Below are 15,912 nucleotides of genomic sequence, written 5' to 3' on the forward strand. Positions count from 1 at the left end.
TTAAATTAAATGTGGCATGAGCAAATGTCCTAAATCACTTTTAGAAATGTGTTTAAAGATTGCTTACTTTTAACTTCAATTAAAAAATGGCATATCACCAACTCCAAATGTATGTTGCAAATGGAATTGGCAACTCATAAATGACATGCTGTATGTTTAAAGTCAGAGTTAATGATTCCCAGAAGATTATCTCCAAATACATCAGCTGATTTTCCAACTGGCCTTTCAGCAAACTGCACATGATTTGTTGTGTAGAGTTCTCAACATGCAAAGCAGTGAATACATAAAAATAGGAGCAGAGTGCAGAAAACAAGTTTACAGACCCAGCTTGTAACAAACAGCTGGATACAGAGGTCAGTTTATCAGTTTATATGCTGATTGGACATACTATTTGTTAATCAGTATATGTATCTAAAAGCCTGTTGCACAAGTAATGCACTGCAAAACAGCAGTTCCCAGACTAGTATAGATAAAACTGATAAATGAAAGAAATGCAGAAAAGTTAAAATGATTTTTCCAAATGATTCTTCAGTCTTTGCGTTTTCTTTTGCTTTTATTTGACTTTTGAGTTCAGTTTGAGTTTGAATGATTTTAATAAAGAATCCTCAATAAGTAACAGTCAATAAGATGGAAATGAAACCTGTAACTTTTAAAAATGATGAAGCTGTCACTGTTCAACGTGACGGGAAAACGTCAGGGGGCAGCAGTGCGCCCTCATCCCTCGGTTTTGGAGAATCCAAAGCCCCCCAGAGCCCACGGGTGAAATGTGATGCTTTCTAAACCATTCTCGTTTCTCCGTGACCACGTTACCAGCGTCCCTGGACCACAATAAGAAAAAAAAACTCATTCCGGCTGCTCCTTTCACGCTAAAACCTCGACTTTTCTTCTAACGTCAGAACGGTGATTAAACCAAACAGCGATGCTCTTATTTTAAGTAGAACTTCCCTTACTTCCATGAAATCTTTCACTAACTTGACAGCTGACTGCATTTATCTCAGCGACAGCCAGCCTGCGAGCGAGAACCTCCTCAGATTGACACAGAATGGAGAGAAGCTGACGCACCGTTATTTACCGGAACGTTAACTTTTCCGTTGCGACTCTTTCCTCATGCCATCACAGTCTACATGCTCTGCAAGACCCGGAAAATACTTGAAAGATAGCTTATAACAGTTTGCCCACTGAATAGCTCACTACTCCTTATTGGCTTTTTCTGTCCCTCACTTTTATTTTTATTTTTGGGGAAACTACTGCGTTATTACGCACGATGCGCAAAGGGATGGCTCCTCCGCGGAGATACAGGACGGGAGTACGGAATGTTTTTTATGTTTATCTCTCCATTTCAATGGCTTATTCTTACAACATAGACTTAGAACATCCTTTGGTGTTCCGCGGACCAAATTCTAGTTTTTTCGGCTATTCTGTGCTGGAGCATTATCACGACAACACACGCTGGTGAGTCCCATTTTGCATTTTCCGACAGCGATGCAATGGATTTGTGTTTTTGTCGTCAAAGTTTAAATGTCTCTTGAGCCCAACTTGCATCCACACCCAGATACTTAAAAGTACTTGTAACAGCCCGCACTATTTGCATTCCAAATTCACTGCCTGCAATAGGATTTCCCATTTTTAGGTGTCAGTAATGTATTAAAGAGATGTATGTTAAAGTGTTCTGGGGGGGTTTAAAAAAAGCATATCTGTGTCCTTCCTCTCATTTCTTGTCGTGGATGCAGGGTAATAGTCGGGGCACCAAAGGCAAACTCTTCCTACAGTAGCTCTGTGCAGTCTCCCGGAGCTCTATATAAGTGTCGAGTTCACAGCAACCCTGATCGCCGCTGCACAGAGATGGATCTGGGAAGAGGTCAGTCACACAAACCCACAGCATCCATACAAACACCACACAATGCTGAAGCAGGCAATGCATTCGGTCATACACACAGGTTATAACAGATTCGTTTATTTTATATATATTTTTTAAAAAAACCACTACCCGGTGCTGTCCTCCTGCTACTACTGATTTATTGCATAAACTCCCCCACGCCTCTGTTTTGTTTAACCAGAATAACGAAGTCGTATATTGCTGCTAACACTGTGCGCTGTTGTACTTTTAGCCCATAACTTACTATATCGAGACATGAAAAAAAGACAAGTGGGTTCTGTGTGCAGAGGTGTATAAATATTTTGATAAATATGATTTATGCCTTTGCTAATATTTTCCAAGCAAGTGAGCCAAAAGCTGGGGCTTCGACCCCCACCCCCCTATCCCCCCTCCTGCTCTGTTCCTGCGGTTAAGAAAGACGGGGTGCATGCATGGCTTCAGTATGAACCCCATTCTTGGTCACTGTGTAACCAAAAGATATCTACATATGACTGAAACACAGTGACACAGAGAAACTCTTCTGTGTTCCCAATTTACTGGATTCATTGTTGAAATGAAGAATGATGCTTACAACTGATATGCAACATAGATATTTATCTTTTTGTAACTTTATTCTCCTGCTGATCTTAATTTGCTTACCCTGGATCCATGATCCTTACGATGTGCTTGTTCAGGATTTCAAACCTCTAATACCAATAAAGCATTCAGATTACTGTTTTTTTTTTTTTTTTAATTTTATTTATTTTTATCATAAACTCATTTGCTTTTATATTAAGCTGCATGTCCTCTTGATTTTTCCATTCAAAGTTTGATTTCCTATTTCTGTGCTGATGGTTCCTGAACCTGCTAACTGCTAACTGCTGACTGACCAAATTGTCAATGAATTTTGTAAACATGTTATAATTAATAAATGAAAGCAAGCAGTACTGGTTGTGATCAGTCTTTAACTTTAAAGCAAAACACCAGCTCTCCTCAATAAACTTGAGGTAAAAGGCTTTCTCAAGTTATTTTACTTTTTTAACTTGCTTTTTAACTCATTTTCATTCAGTTCTTGCACCTGACTGTGTTTTTGTTTTTTTTACTTGTTGAACCACTTTACACTGAGCTATGAATCACTCAAGCAAAAGGCACGTAACTCAGGAGATGAATCAGTGCTGTGTCTGTACATCGCATGCAGCTTATCAAAGAATCCATTTTAAAGTGTATCTTTTAATAACTTGTTTCAATGTTTCAATAAATGTTGAACCTATTTCTCATTTTCCTCATAAAAATGTAAAAAAAAAAGAAAAAAAGAAGAAGGACGACTTGAGACTTTTGCGTTTTTGAGTAGTGAGGGTCGTTCCGAACATCTTAGAGGACTCGCCAAAGCTCTTCTGTGGATTTAGGCTTTCTCGTCATGACAGCCTAAATCCATGTAATCCCAAGCTGACTTGGGATGTTGAGATCAGAGGCGTGTGGAGGCCATACCATGTGCTGGTAGATGTTGCTGGTGAAGACAGATCTTTGTGACTCTGAGTGCACGTCTGCGGTTGCCATGCTGTAGAATGAATTTGGGACCAATCTGACACCTCACCAGTGATAGCCAAGGATAAGAATCAAAATAGTGCCTGAAACCTTTGCACATGACTGTTTCTTGGTTAGAAAGCTCGTTCAGAGATCTGGAGCTGCGGCAGTCAATGGATCAGATAGTCACTTCAAAGGAATTTGAACTGCAACAGTTGACAAATTAATCATTTGATTGTTCAAGCACTGCAAATTTGAGGATTTGTTTACCGTCTGTGTTTCCACATCATAATGACCTTGAGTATTGTAACATTACCGGTCGATTAAGAAAATAATGAAAATGGTACACTCAATGCCATTGACTATCTGTAGAGGAATCATCGTTAAATATGCTAGACTTAGACTTTTTTTCCATCTCCAGTTTTTGAAACGGTCAGCTGTGTGATAATCACTTGCAGAATCTGCAGAAAGTGAAGAGTAAATACCGGATCTCTAAAAGCTGACACTTGACAAGTCACCCACTCCAAAAGGTCCTCCCTCCTGTGACTCAATGTCTGCAAACTGCTCCCATTGTCTTTCAGGAAACAGGCAGAGAGAGTCGTGTGGGAAGACTTGCCAAGGAGACAGAGATGATGAGTGGATGGGGGTCAGCCTGGCCCGCCAGGACAGCGCCAACGGCAAAATCCTGGTGAGCAGAGGGACAGAACACAACAGTCGTTTCTGCAAATTGCTTAATTCAAGCCATGTTTTAAAAACAGCCCCGATTATGCCAGCATCATTGTAACAAATGTGTCACCATTAACCACACTGTTACACCACAGCAGCTCTCACCACTGCGGTCTTTCTTAAGAGAAGACAACTTCTTCTTTCTGTGTGCTTGTTACATTCTTACTAACTTTTAGTGCCATAAATTAAAAAAAAAACAAAACGAAGAATTTAAATAATGAATCGGAATGATTTTCTATTCAAAAGTGGAGTAACATCAGCTGGAATCGACTGTGTGGTTACATAATTCTGTGAAACATTCACCTCGTGTGTGGAGCTGGAAGAGTCACTGGAACAGGTTTTTTTTTTAAAATAAAAAAAGCAGACTGTTAGTTAAAACAAAAGAAAGGAGAACCTGGTTTAGAGGATTCAAATGGTGCTAATCCCAGGGGCGCTTTGCTAAGTGTTTGCACAAAGATCATAGGGCAGCTGGCAAAGTTTGTTTAGGCTTCAGCCCCTCTGCGGCGGTCCCATCCAAGAGCGGCTTTTCATTAAATATTAACCCCCCGCCTCCTGCGGTGGGCAGCGCGGAAACTAGTGGCAATGCAGGAGAGTTTGAAGGCGTCAGGTGGGTGGGCAGCTCTCTCATGTTTGAATACCTGTTGCTCAAAGACATCCCGATAACTTTTCATCCATCCAAACCTCTCCGGTCCATTTCTTTAATACCTCACTGGAATGTACTGGCACAATTTTCAAACCAATACCTTTGGCTTTACCCATCAGTGAAAATGTGAAGACTTCTTGGAGCTGTCAGCGTTGGGAATTTGAGCTTAGCGTTGTATAACAACACACCGAGTAGCTGCACACTCTCTGGCCATTAGGTCGAGGCTTATGATAAAATAAAGGTGGTGGCTTTCCAGAGCCACGTGTTGATGGGCCTCTTTTTTTTCCTTTTTTTCTTCTTTTTAAAAATCTCATCTGAATGAACTCATGAAGGGAAACGGCTGTTTGGCAGATGTGTACAGTGGTGATTTCATCTGCGCTTTCAGTGGAGGCCTTTTTGTTTGTGACCAGCGAGGTCTTTTAAAACTGAACAGGAACATGACAACAGCACAGATTCCATACTCCAACCATGAAATTCTCAGTTGCTGCGGAGCGTGTCAGCTGCCTTTTTGCTATGTTTATATCAGCTGATGGATCTTAAAAAAGAAAAAAAAATCTGCTTCTACTCAAGAGGGAGAGTTTATACTGATATTGTTACTTCTGTTGGCCAAGTTTTCCTTCGAAACACAAGGGTTTTTCAACGTAGCATCTTGCTTCCAGACAGTCATCTGATGCGTTTTGTATGCCCACAATCTGCCAAGCTCTTGTTTTCACTGAGACTGGCTATGTGTGTGTGTTTTTGGAGTTAGGGAGGGTGGGTTCTTTTGGGGAGGGAAATGAAGTGGACTCTGTGTGCACAGAGGCATCCAAAGCTGTCCCCAGAGCCACAGGGGCTCCACCACCATTCCCCCCAGGGTCCTAAATTATTACCACATTTACACATTTATGTGGCCTCTTTTGTGCAAAATTTGTAAAATCTGCTCTGTATTCCTTTTGCTTACCAAACACTTGGCTGTTATATTTTTGAAAAACACAGTGGAAAGTATTGTTTGGAGAATTACCCCCTGTACCGTTCATGCACTCCACTTTTCCACAGCAGTTTAATGCAGGAGAAGTTTGCTTCTTTGTCTTTTGATCCACTTTATTTTTTCGCTGCGTGTGCTTTTCTGAACTTTTGGCCTCCCTGTCTCTCTCACTCGCAAAAACCCGGAGGAGCCGTCCTGAAATTAAAACTTTTAAAACGAACAGTCATTGATGTGAACATTTTCTCGCTTGAGCGTTCAAATGCTGCATGGGAAAGACAGATCTCGAGATATTCACACCACAGACCATGGCTGTTATGGTCAGGGTTATTGATGGGCTTTAATTCCCCCTCTCATTGACGATCATTTGACAGCCACAGAGACGCGCTGACTCCAGGCCAGCGAGAAAAAGGGGGCTTCAGTCGTCACTGCTGATCAACGCCTGCCTGGAGTTTGAGCTGTTTGTGTTTACGGAAATGCGTATGTGTTGTTCACTAATGCTTTTCTCTCACAGGCTTGTGCTCACCGCTGGAAAAACGTCTTCTACGAGTCAGAGCATATCCTTCCGCATGGATACTGCTCCATCATTCCCCCAACGCTCCAGCGTGGGACAAAACCACTTATCCCCTGTTATGAAGGTATAGTACAAGCAAAATCACAGCACTCATGTTGTTGGGGCTTTTCTTTATTTTAAATCATTCTGAATTGGGGCGAGAGAGCTTGTCACTGAATTCCAGAAGCTTAATCAACTAAATCCATCTGAAATCAAAGCGTAGACTTTGGTTATGACCTTAGCTTGTTCCATCATTTTTTTGTGTCTGGAAAGTACCAGAAAAACAACCCTGAAAGCCACTCAGAAAGTCCAGACCTTTGCCAATCTGCTGCCAAAACTGCATAAGTGTCTTGATATTTTTGCAACACAGTCTGGATCTGCACCAGCAATCAACCCATTTCTCCTCAGCTAATGCTTCATTCCAAGTTTCATGAAAATCAGATTGGTAGCTTTTCATAACCCTGCTGAAAAAATGACTAACCAACCAATGGCGGAGGCACATGACCTTCTTGGTTGAGTTTATAAAATGTAGGTTTAATAATGAAGTCCAAGTATGGTTTTAGACTGCTCTTTACTTTTACTCTTGGCTCTTTATGATGACAAAAAGAGGAGGGAGGAATCCTATATCAGGGGCTTGTGAGGGGCAGCCAATCAAAGGAAAGGTGGCTCACAGGGAAAGAGAAGGGAGCTTGTTTCAAAGAGAGGCTGCACAGAGGCTTACTATAAGTTAAATATGGAATATTCTGAGCTGTCAATCATGTAAAGGTACGCTTATACACTTATAGTTAAAATGAAAATCAAGGTCTATATAAAAAACTGGTGAGGTCTGACCCATAGAGTGCCAGGGGACACTGAGACGGCAGAACTCAGTGGTGCCACAGCTAGTGAGATACTCTCTAGTTTTTATTTCAGATCCCTTTAATAATTTAACATCCCTTTAGATAATCCACACAGACTGTGGGACTCTGTAAGAGGCCCAGGCTCCCAGGTTTGGAATAACCGGTTTGTTTTGTTCATCCTTTCCCTTTTACATATTTTCACGGCACATTATTTCTGTAGCCAGGAACGTCACTGTAAAAGCCCCACGTCTGCCTCTGATTTCTGATTGGTGTCCTGGCACCGGGGAACGGTAGTGGGCGAGCCCTAAAGTGTGATTTCTCTCCCTCAAGTTCAACTTTGGCAAGAGCCAGCTGCGGCTACGAAAGGACACCCAGTTTGCGAAGCCAAATATACGAGCATTTGACCTGTGGAAGTGCAGAGTTTGTCTTCCGTTTTGCACCACTTAGCCAAAGAAAATTATTTTCACAAAGGTATAGTGCTGGCAAATTTATTGAAGTGGTCTTACGATGCAGATTTTGGCTTAACTTCGCCGAAATCAGGTGCTTTTAAGCAAAGATTTGCTCAAGTTAGAGAAATTCAATTTTGTTATGATTGCAGTAAATCAAATCCATTTGTCCTGCAGGTTGTTTTAGTGCGGGCGCCCGCTACAACACTAAAAATGAAGTTCCATTTGAAAAATAATGTGCTGTAAAGCATTTAATGGCCACTCTTGTAAATGTGTTCTTCACATGTTTTGTTATGTGACTCAGAGCTACTTATGAAAGCCTGGTTTACACCTTAATCATGCTCCCAGGTCAGGAAATCACTTCCTTTGGTGACTCATGTTGCCAGCAGTTGCAGGGAGAGAGGCCAGACACACTTTGCATGGGACCATATTTACAGTGCATTTTGTGCCGATCCAAGCTCAATATTTTCGTAACCTGAGAGCGCATGTGAGAGGTCGTTTCATTGAATGTGGTGTTGCACCCCTTCTTTCAGTCTGCTTTCTGCCCCCAGACTCTTCTTGGATGGGACCGGGACTTTGACTAGCTCCATATGGAATGCAGGAAAAACTCCAGTAAACGCTGGCTCAGGCACACAGTGAAATAATTTGTGGTTTGTTTTCTCTTACAGACTATAAGCAGAAGTATGGGGAAGAGCATGGCTCGTGCCAAGCTGGGATAGCGGGAGTTTTTACGGAGGTCAGTAACAGTGCTTGTTCATCTTTGTGAAGTCCCCCGGTTTCTGTCAGGTTGACACAGAGATAGTGTTTCTTCTCATTGTTTGGTAAATTTCTATATTTCATCGCATCACCACATGTTTAAAAGGCTATTTGAATGATCTTTTTCCCTTCGCTCGCCTCTTTGTCACTTTGATGCCTTGTTTTGTATTGACACGGGATGTCATCCATGATCGCGTATAGCCTTCTCAGCAGTAGCATCACATCCTCCTTTATAGAAGACTTTGGTGTGGTCCAAATTCTACACTCAGATAAATATATTTGTATCAAAACCACCAGTGCTCTGCTGACAATTGTAAGCTAATGTTTTCAGAGATAGCAGATAGGTAGGGAAGGATGTGGCGGCCTCACCTGACCTCTGGTGTGGTTCCACGAGATAAAACGTTAAAGAAAATATGAGTTTCCTTTTCTCCGTGGCTTTGATGCTCTTGTCTTGCCTTGCTTTGTATCGACACGATACCATTCATGATCGTGTATTACCTTTGTGTATCTTACAAATACCTATTGTTCTCCCAAACATATCTTTTCTATTCTACCTGAGCTCTCAAAGTGCTTAGTTTCCTACAAATTTATTACCTCTTTCACCCAGTCACACTCACATTCATACAAGCGTTCTTTTCTATACCTTTGTCACATTTGCACACACGCTCCAATTCATCAGAAACAACTTGGGGTTAAGTATTTTGCCCAAGGATACTTCAAGATGCAGACTGGTATAGCTGGGGAATCAATCCACCGGTCTTCCAACTGGTGGATGCTGCACTTTCACACAGCTGCCCCATTGAACTGAGTCAGTGAAGCGCCTGAGTGGAGTTGGTGAGAGGAAGTGCAAATAGATTAACTCTTACATGCATCTTAGCAGAACTGTAGTGTGACAGGGGAAAAGATGCATTTGAGGGATTCATTAAAAATTGAAAAATGTATTTTGTAACCAGTTTAGGACTCTCGTTTTCAATGCATGTGCAGGATAAGTCTTTCCTGTGAGCCATGTGTTCCTCAAAGGTTCTTTTCATGTCTCAGATTACAGTTAAGCTTAATTTGGAACATACAGTAATGTACAGTAGACCATAAATGACTTAAAATGTGTCCTCAGAGCACAGCTGTGGCCCTAGGCTAACAAACATTTTCACTGGCAAGAAATTCATTTCATATCATTTTTGCACTTCTCCTTTATTTTAGCTATGCAAAATATTATTTTAGCATCTGCGTAGCCTGTTACTATTATTAAACTCCAGTCGTTTTCAGGTTTGCCAGTGTGAGGATTTTCCCATTTACTCCTGTTAGGAAAGGCAAAATAAATTACCTAGAGACCTTTGGATTATGGAAAAAATGTGATGGACATTTTCCACTATTTGCTGCCATCTAACAGGCTTAAATGAATAAATAAACATGAACTCTAAATTTGCGCACTAGCTTTTATATATACACACGAATGACTCAAACACAGTCAAACCACATGCAGAACACATGGCTTTGGTTTTTTTTTTAAAGTTTGTTCTTTCATTTATACTGCACATTAGGGGTCCTGTAATATTTTGGATAACTATGAAAAGTGAAATGTTTATATTACTACATGATAAATATGTGAGTTTTGGCAATTTAAAACTTTAGAAAGACACAGAAGAAGGCCTAGAATGTACCTGATTATCGATTTTAAATTGAATTCATTTGCACACACACACACACACACACACACACACACACACACACACACACACACACACACACACACACACACACACACACACACACACGCAAATACACAATAACAAGCAATATCCGTATTGTCAGTTCTCAAAAACATCACATGCTTCAGATTCTTAGATGTGTGTTCCAGAGCCACATTGCAGAGCCTCAGATTCACAGATGGTTTCGGGGATCTTTCCGTTGTTCAAGTAAACCCCAATGTAAAATCGCCATAGATAAACTTCAAAGACCCCTACAGGTGGCGAGCCTTCAGTGGAACTAAAGATTTTAGTGTATGTGACATGCTTTTGTCCAACTCATGGGCATGGAGAGGAGGATGCGATTAACTGCTTCTGTTTGCGCACTTTGTATTTAAGAGTTATTGCAACAAGAGTGACTCCTTGGTTAAATAATTTGGATAAAAGGCAGCTATCTGCACCTCACGGGAGAGCTGGGTAATAATACCATGCTGAATGATACCACGTTAAATAATTTGGATAAAAAGCAGCTATCTGCTGCTCATAGGAGAGCTCTAAGTGACACCATGTTGGTTTCCACAATGAACCTAGTGTTTCCAAACCAAAGAGACTTCATCATCAAACCCTTTTTTTTTCACGAATGACCGACCTGAGTGTGGATCTGTTAAAGTGTTTGAACCCCCTACAAAGAATGTGAAGAATTTAAAGAAACGGTGTCCAACCGTTAAACCTTTATCCTTGTTTGAACCTTGGTCGGTACGCCTTGTGGTGCCCAGATGTTTGACACCGCAGCACAGAGTGCATACCGCTGAGTAAGGTCCTGACTGTGTTTTTAATGTTGTTTGCACAAAAGGAGCGCGCTCGGTGCTAACTTCACATCTTCCTTTACAACCGACTCAGGCGTAGTCCAAACAGAGCATCTTTATTGCTGTTCCGTTGTCAGCTTAAATATCCGTGAACCGTTACAAGAAAAATCTTTGAGCAACTTCATTTCACAGCTTTTAGATTTCCTTCAAGGGAGGAAAGTCTCCATCGCAGCAAGGAAAGCTGATACTGCTGCATGTGTGTTTAAGGACAGATAGTGAAAACCATTCTGTGGCTGTTGGTTAACCAGATGTTCACCCGACAGCGTTTTCCTTTTTTTTCCTCCCCCTCTCTGCAGCAGGCTATTGCAGTGCACACAGGGGGTGAATCCCTGCCACTTTTATCTGCATGAATGCGACTGTCTCATTTTCAGGAGCTGGTGGTAATGGGGGCACCGGGGTCATACTACTGGACTGGGACGGTCAAGGTGTACAACCTGACTTCTGACTCCTTCTATAGCCTGAACAAAGACAACATTGACTCCCACAGATACAGCTACCTTGGTGAGAGCAGGTTAATGAGAATATAATGTTAAATGACATACATCAGGACAGAGGCGGCTGCAACAAATTATTGTCTCTGTCTCCAGGCTATGCTGTGACTGCTGGACACTTCTCCTCTCCTAATGTAATAGACATCGCTGCAGGGGCTCCTCAGCACAGCAGCAGCGGAAAAGTAGTGCTTTCATCTTCATTTTCAGCCATTCGAAGTCCTTTTGTGTCGGTTGCTGAAGTGATTCTGTTTTTTTGTTTTTTCAGGTTTATATTTTTAAAATTGATGGTGCATCTTTGGTGAAGAGTTTTCAAGCCTCAGGGAAAATGGTATGAGCATGAATGTGTGGTCCCAGTGTGCCTGAGGAATCATTGACTCTTCCAGACACACTGCTCTAACTGTTTTGTTGCCAGAAATACACTGTTTGAAAAAGAAAGGAGCACGCTTGCCACAAACTACAGCCGGGGGGGGGGGCTAATGTTTTTCATTCAGAGTAACTAAAAGAAATTCGAGGCAGCTTGAAGCTGTGTTGTTATTCCTTTAATATTGGTCCATAAAAGCAGAAATAATCCTGTTTAGATGTGAGCTGTGTGTGAAATGAATGAACCGTTCGTGTTTCTGTGATCTGACCCATTGCTTTGTGGCTCACCTTGGTTCCAGATGGGCTCTTACTTTGGCTCCTCATTGTGTGCAGTTGATCTGAACCAGGACGGCCTGTCGGACCTGCTGGTGGGGGCACCAATGCACAGCCAGCTCAGGGATGAGGGCCAGGTGTCTGTGTACCTCAGCAGAGGGAACGTGAGTGGAAACTGGAGTCAGCAGGAACATGAGAGCATAGCTTGCAGACTTGTTTTATTATATTTCCATTATTATTTCCTGACTGTGGTTATCATATAATAAACAGTGGAGTGGAGTGGGGTGAGATTCAGCAGTGGTGTTATTTAACCGCTCCTGTTTGTACACTGTATGTGTAAGCGTTATTGCAACAAGAGCGACTTCTTGGTTAAGTCATTTGGGTGAAAGGCTGCTATCTGCAGTGGTGGCCAATTAATTTAATCAAATAAAAGCTGCAATTGTGTAACTGCAGCTTTCTTTTTTTCCTCTGCTGGATCTGGATATAAATTATTCTCTTGCCTGATTTTGTTTTTAGGGGGTCATGGAAGAGGATGGCGTGTTGACTGGCGATAGCGCTTTCAATGCACACTTCGGAGAATGCATTGCCGCAATCGGAGACATAGATGACGACGGCTATCAAGGTCGGTGCAAAGCAATGTTTTTAAAGCTTTCTGCTTTGCAAATGAAAGATTTAATTATATGAAGCTTTTAGGTGAGCCTCAACGGCATGTGAAGCTGTAAACGAAAGAGAAACTTCACATCTGGGGTTTGTTTTGTTTTGTTTTTATAAAAATCTTTCATAGTCTTTTTAATGCTTAAACAATAGCTCAGAGGCTCAACCAAAGAAGACATATCTGACCTCTCATCTGTCACTGCTGACAGATCAGAGCAAAGCTGTGGCCTTACAAAATTCTCCAGTGGACCATTAATCTGCAGTTTGAAGAATGACAAACACATAGTGGCAGCGGTGCAGTTACACTGACATTGCCCTGATGTCATGAAACAAAGCCTTTTCTCCTGTCATGTAAAGGATAATGAAGTCACACTGTTTATACTCTTCCCTTCAGCTCACAAGCGAGCGATGGTCGCCCAGTAGGTGTGACAAAACCCCTCATTTCCACACACATTTTTTTTATTAATATGCTGTGGCAAGTAGAGAGTACTGCCCTCTCTTACCCTTTTGGGTACGGAGTCCCAAACCGAATCACCCACACGCACGCAGACATACATTTATTCTGTCTGCTCTTCCCTCGCTTGGCTCCGCTCTGAAGGGCTCCACTTGGCTTCTATCTCCAACTCCAAGCTGGAAGCTTCTGCCTGCCTGGTTTCATCTCCGTGTGAGATATGCCCAGAGGCTTGCAGCCTGGCACAGCATGTGTGAGTCTGCCGAGAAAGATGGCAGCTGGGAAGCATAACTCATCTTGTAACTCGTCACTCACTCGCCACAGACACACTCGCTGCCTGGCGGGCGATTATTTACAACCTAACTGCTGCCATTTAATTAGCAAGAACTACTGTAGACTCACACTGACGACTTCAAGACTTGAATTCAATCTCTGTAATGCTTCCTTAAAAATTCTTTTACCATTTCTACATCGCTGTGCTGCACCACATGGCGTAGAGGTGTTTTGGTTTGTAAAAGCAAGTTTATATCTGATTTTCTGCTGAAAAGGGCTAATGGGAGGGTGTTTCAGTGCTTGCCAGCACTTTATAGCCTTGTTTCCACTTTCTCAGAGGTCGCACAAGTTTTATGGCCACTAACAACACTTAATTGTCTATCATGAGTCTTACAGTTAAAGCTTGTTTCCCAGGCACTGGCTAGCAGAAAGTAAACAGATGATTAATGAAAGCTTTTGTGCACTCATTCAGTTATTTATGTCTTCATTCATTTATTTTCACAGAAACACTTCTTGTGCATTCTTTGTCTCCTCAGATGTAGCCATAGGAGCGCCCAAAGAGGATGAGTATGGAGGAGCGGTTTATATCTACCATGGGGACGCCACAGGAATAACCAAAAAATACTCAATGGTAAGGACTCGCAAATATAATTTGCTCTGATGTGAAGCAGCATCGTTGTGTGACCTGCTTTCTCCTCATCTCCAGATTAATTAGCTTCTTTACAGCCTGATCAATGCATGGTAATGAAAACACATACTGAATGTGTGCATGTGTGCAATATGTGTAGGTTTCACAATACTTTTAGACCCAGAAATAAGACACAGTCGTTTCCTCATGGGCTTGACGGTGGCGTATTTACCCAACCCTCATGAATCACAGCTATAGACCTGTTAGGAAAGGTTCATTTAAGTATAACAAAAACAAAAAACAGAAGTGCTCATTTTTTCCTTGTTGGCTCACATGTGTTATTTAAAGGCTGGTATCATGTGTTACAGAAACTGTCTGGGCGCAGCGTAAACCCTGGTCTGCAGATGTTTGGCCAGTCCATCTCTGGCAATGTGGACATGGACGGTAATGGATACGCAGGTATGGTCATAACAGAGCTTTTCAGCAACACGAGAACATCAAAGCAAAATGAGAAACATAAAGTGAAAAAGGATGACATTTTTAAATATTTATCATGGCTTTATCCTGTTATTGTCACGCAGTAACAGTTTCAGACTTGTGACTGAGGCATCTTGTTTACTGCATTCCACAGCTGACATGCAGACTGAGACAGCGTGACAATTAAAGAGCTCTGTGCATTGTTGTGGATTTGCAGGTGTCAAAAGCGCTGTCAGCATATGTTGCATTAATGCCATATCTTCTTTATGTTTTATTGCCTTGCAGATGTTACTATCGGAGCTTTCATGGCGGATAGCGTGGTGCTCCTGAGGTGAGTAATGGGATAATTCTCTCTGACATGGCAATATTTGTGAGAAGCAGAGTGCCACTTTATCCTACTTCAGAGTCATTTTAATGGTCAGTCTATCCCAAACTGTGTTCCTGTGCTGCAATCTGTGGTCGTAGGTCGCGGCCTGTGATTACAGTGGATGTCTCCATCTTCTTGCCTGTCTCTATCAACATAACTGTGCCACAGTGCCACGAGGGCCAGCAGAACTTGAACTGCTTCAACGTCACAGTCTGCATGCGTTTCAGAGGAAGACAGCTACCTGGACAAATAGGTAATGATGTGATGAAGCATGCACAGCTGCCGCTCCTTTCCATAGATGATTTAACCTGGACAGTAAGGTAGATAAGGAAAGAGATCCATCAAAGACATCCATGTGAAGGTTAATAGTCTCCTCACGTCTGTACACAAAGAATGAGAGGTGCTTAGCTTAGCCTAAAGAATGTGAGCACTACTGTAGTCAGTGTAAAAAACAAAAAAGTCTGCAAAGCCAAATGTCATAAAAATATAAAATTGTGGTTTTAAGGGAGTTATGTGCCAAAGTAATATCAGTATTTTGTTGTTGCTTAGTGACGACCGTTTCACATCCCTGCAGATATGTTCTTATCACTGCGAAAGTGAAATTCACATTCGTCAATGCAAATATGGAACGCTGATTAAAATGACGATGCTGATCACCACACAGCAAGAGATCGTTCTGTATTTTGGTCACATCGATTTTGCCCCAGCTTCACCTGTTTAGGCTTTTTTATTTCCATCCAGAGATCACAATTTTGTGTTATTATCTCAACATTTTGAGTTAGGTATCTCATAATTTCAGTCAGTAAGTTGAAATTTCGAGTTATCGTCTCCAAACTTTGAGTTATTATCTCAAATTTTAAAGTTTTGTATCTCAAAATGTTGATTTGCTCAGGAGTTTAAGTCAGTAAGTCAAAATTTTTAGATACCTAACCTGAAATCTTGAGATAAATTGAAATGTTAACATAATAATTTGAAATGTTATGATTGTAACTCAAAACTTTCAGATACCTAACTAGAGATTTTGATATACAAACTCAAAGTTTTGGGATAATAACCTGACATTTAGACTTATGAATGGCAAAGAAAA

The 15,912-nt window shown here is 41.5% G+C and overlaps 1 protein-coding gene across 1 annotated transcript in view; it reads left to right on the forward strand.

The window, feature by feature from the left end:
• The first annotated feature begins 804 nt into the window (after positions 1 to 804).
• Positions 805 to 15,912, forward strand: part of itga9 (integrin, alpha 9) — a 50,944-nt gene continuing 35,836 nt past the window's right edge. Inside the window, exons 1-14 of the mRNA XM_085428439.1 lie at positions 805 to 1,452; positions 1,731 to 1,858; positions 3,961 to 4,067; positions 6,224 to 6,347; positions 8,216 to 8,283; positions 11,223 to 11,352; positions 11,439 to 11,524; positions 11,608 to 11,670; positions 12,002 to 12,139; positions 12,492 to 12,597; positions 13,890 to 13,984; positions 14,350 to 14,440; positions 14,744 to 14,789; positions 14,924 to 15,078. Of these exons, the coding sequence (XP_085284565.1) occupies positions 1,265 to 1,452; positions 1,731 to 1,858; positions 3,961 to 4,067; positions 6,224 to 6,347; positions 8,216 to 8,283; positions 11,223 to 11,352; positions 11,439 to 11,524; positions 11,608 to 11,670; positions 12,002 to 12,139; positions 12,492 to 12,597; positions 13,890 to 13,984; positions 14,350 to 14,440; positions 14,744 to 14,789; positions 14,924 to 15,078 (1,525 nt within the window). The 5' untranslated portion in view covers positions 805 to 1,264. The remainder of the gene's footprint in view (positions 1,453 to 1,730; positions 1,859 to 3,960; positions 4,068 to 6,223; positions 6,348 to 8,215; positions 8,284 to 11,222; positions 11,353 to 11,438; positions 11,525 to 11,607; positions 11,671 to 12,001; positions 12,140 to 12,491; positions 12,598 to 13,889; positions 13,985 to 14,349; positions 14,441 to 14,743; positions 14,790 to 14,923; positions 15,079 to 15,912) is intronic.

Source organism: Rhamphochromis longiceps, linkage group LG13, assembly GCF_057381845.1.
Source record: "Rhamphochromis longiceps isolate RC_006_pf linkage group LG13, R_longiceps_female_GT1.1, whole genome shotgun sequence".
NCBI lineage: Eukaryota > Metazoa > Chordata > Actinopteri > Cichliformes > Cichlidae > Rhamphochromis > Rhamphochromis longiceps.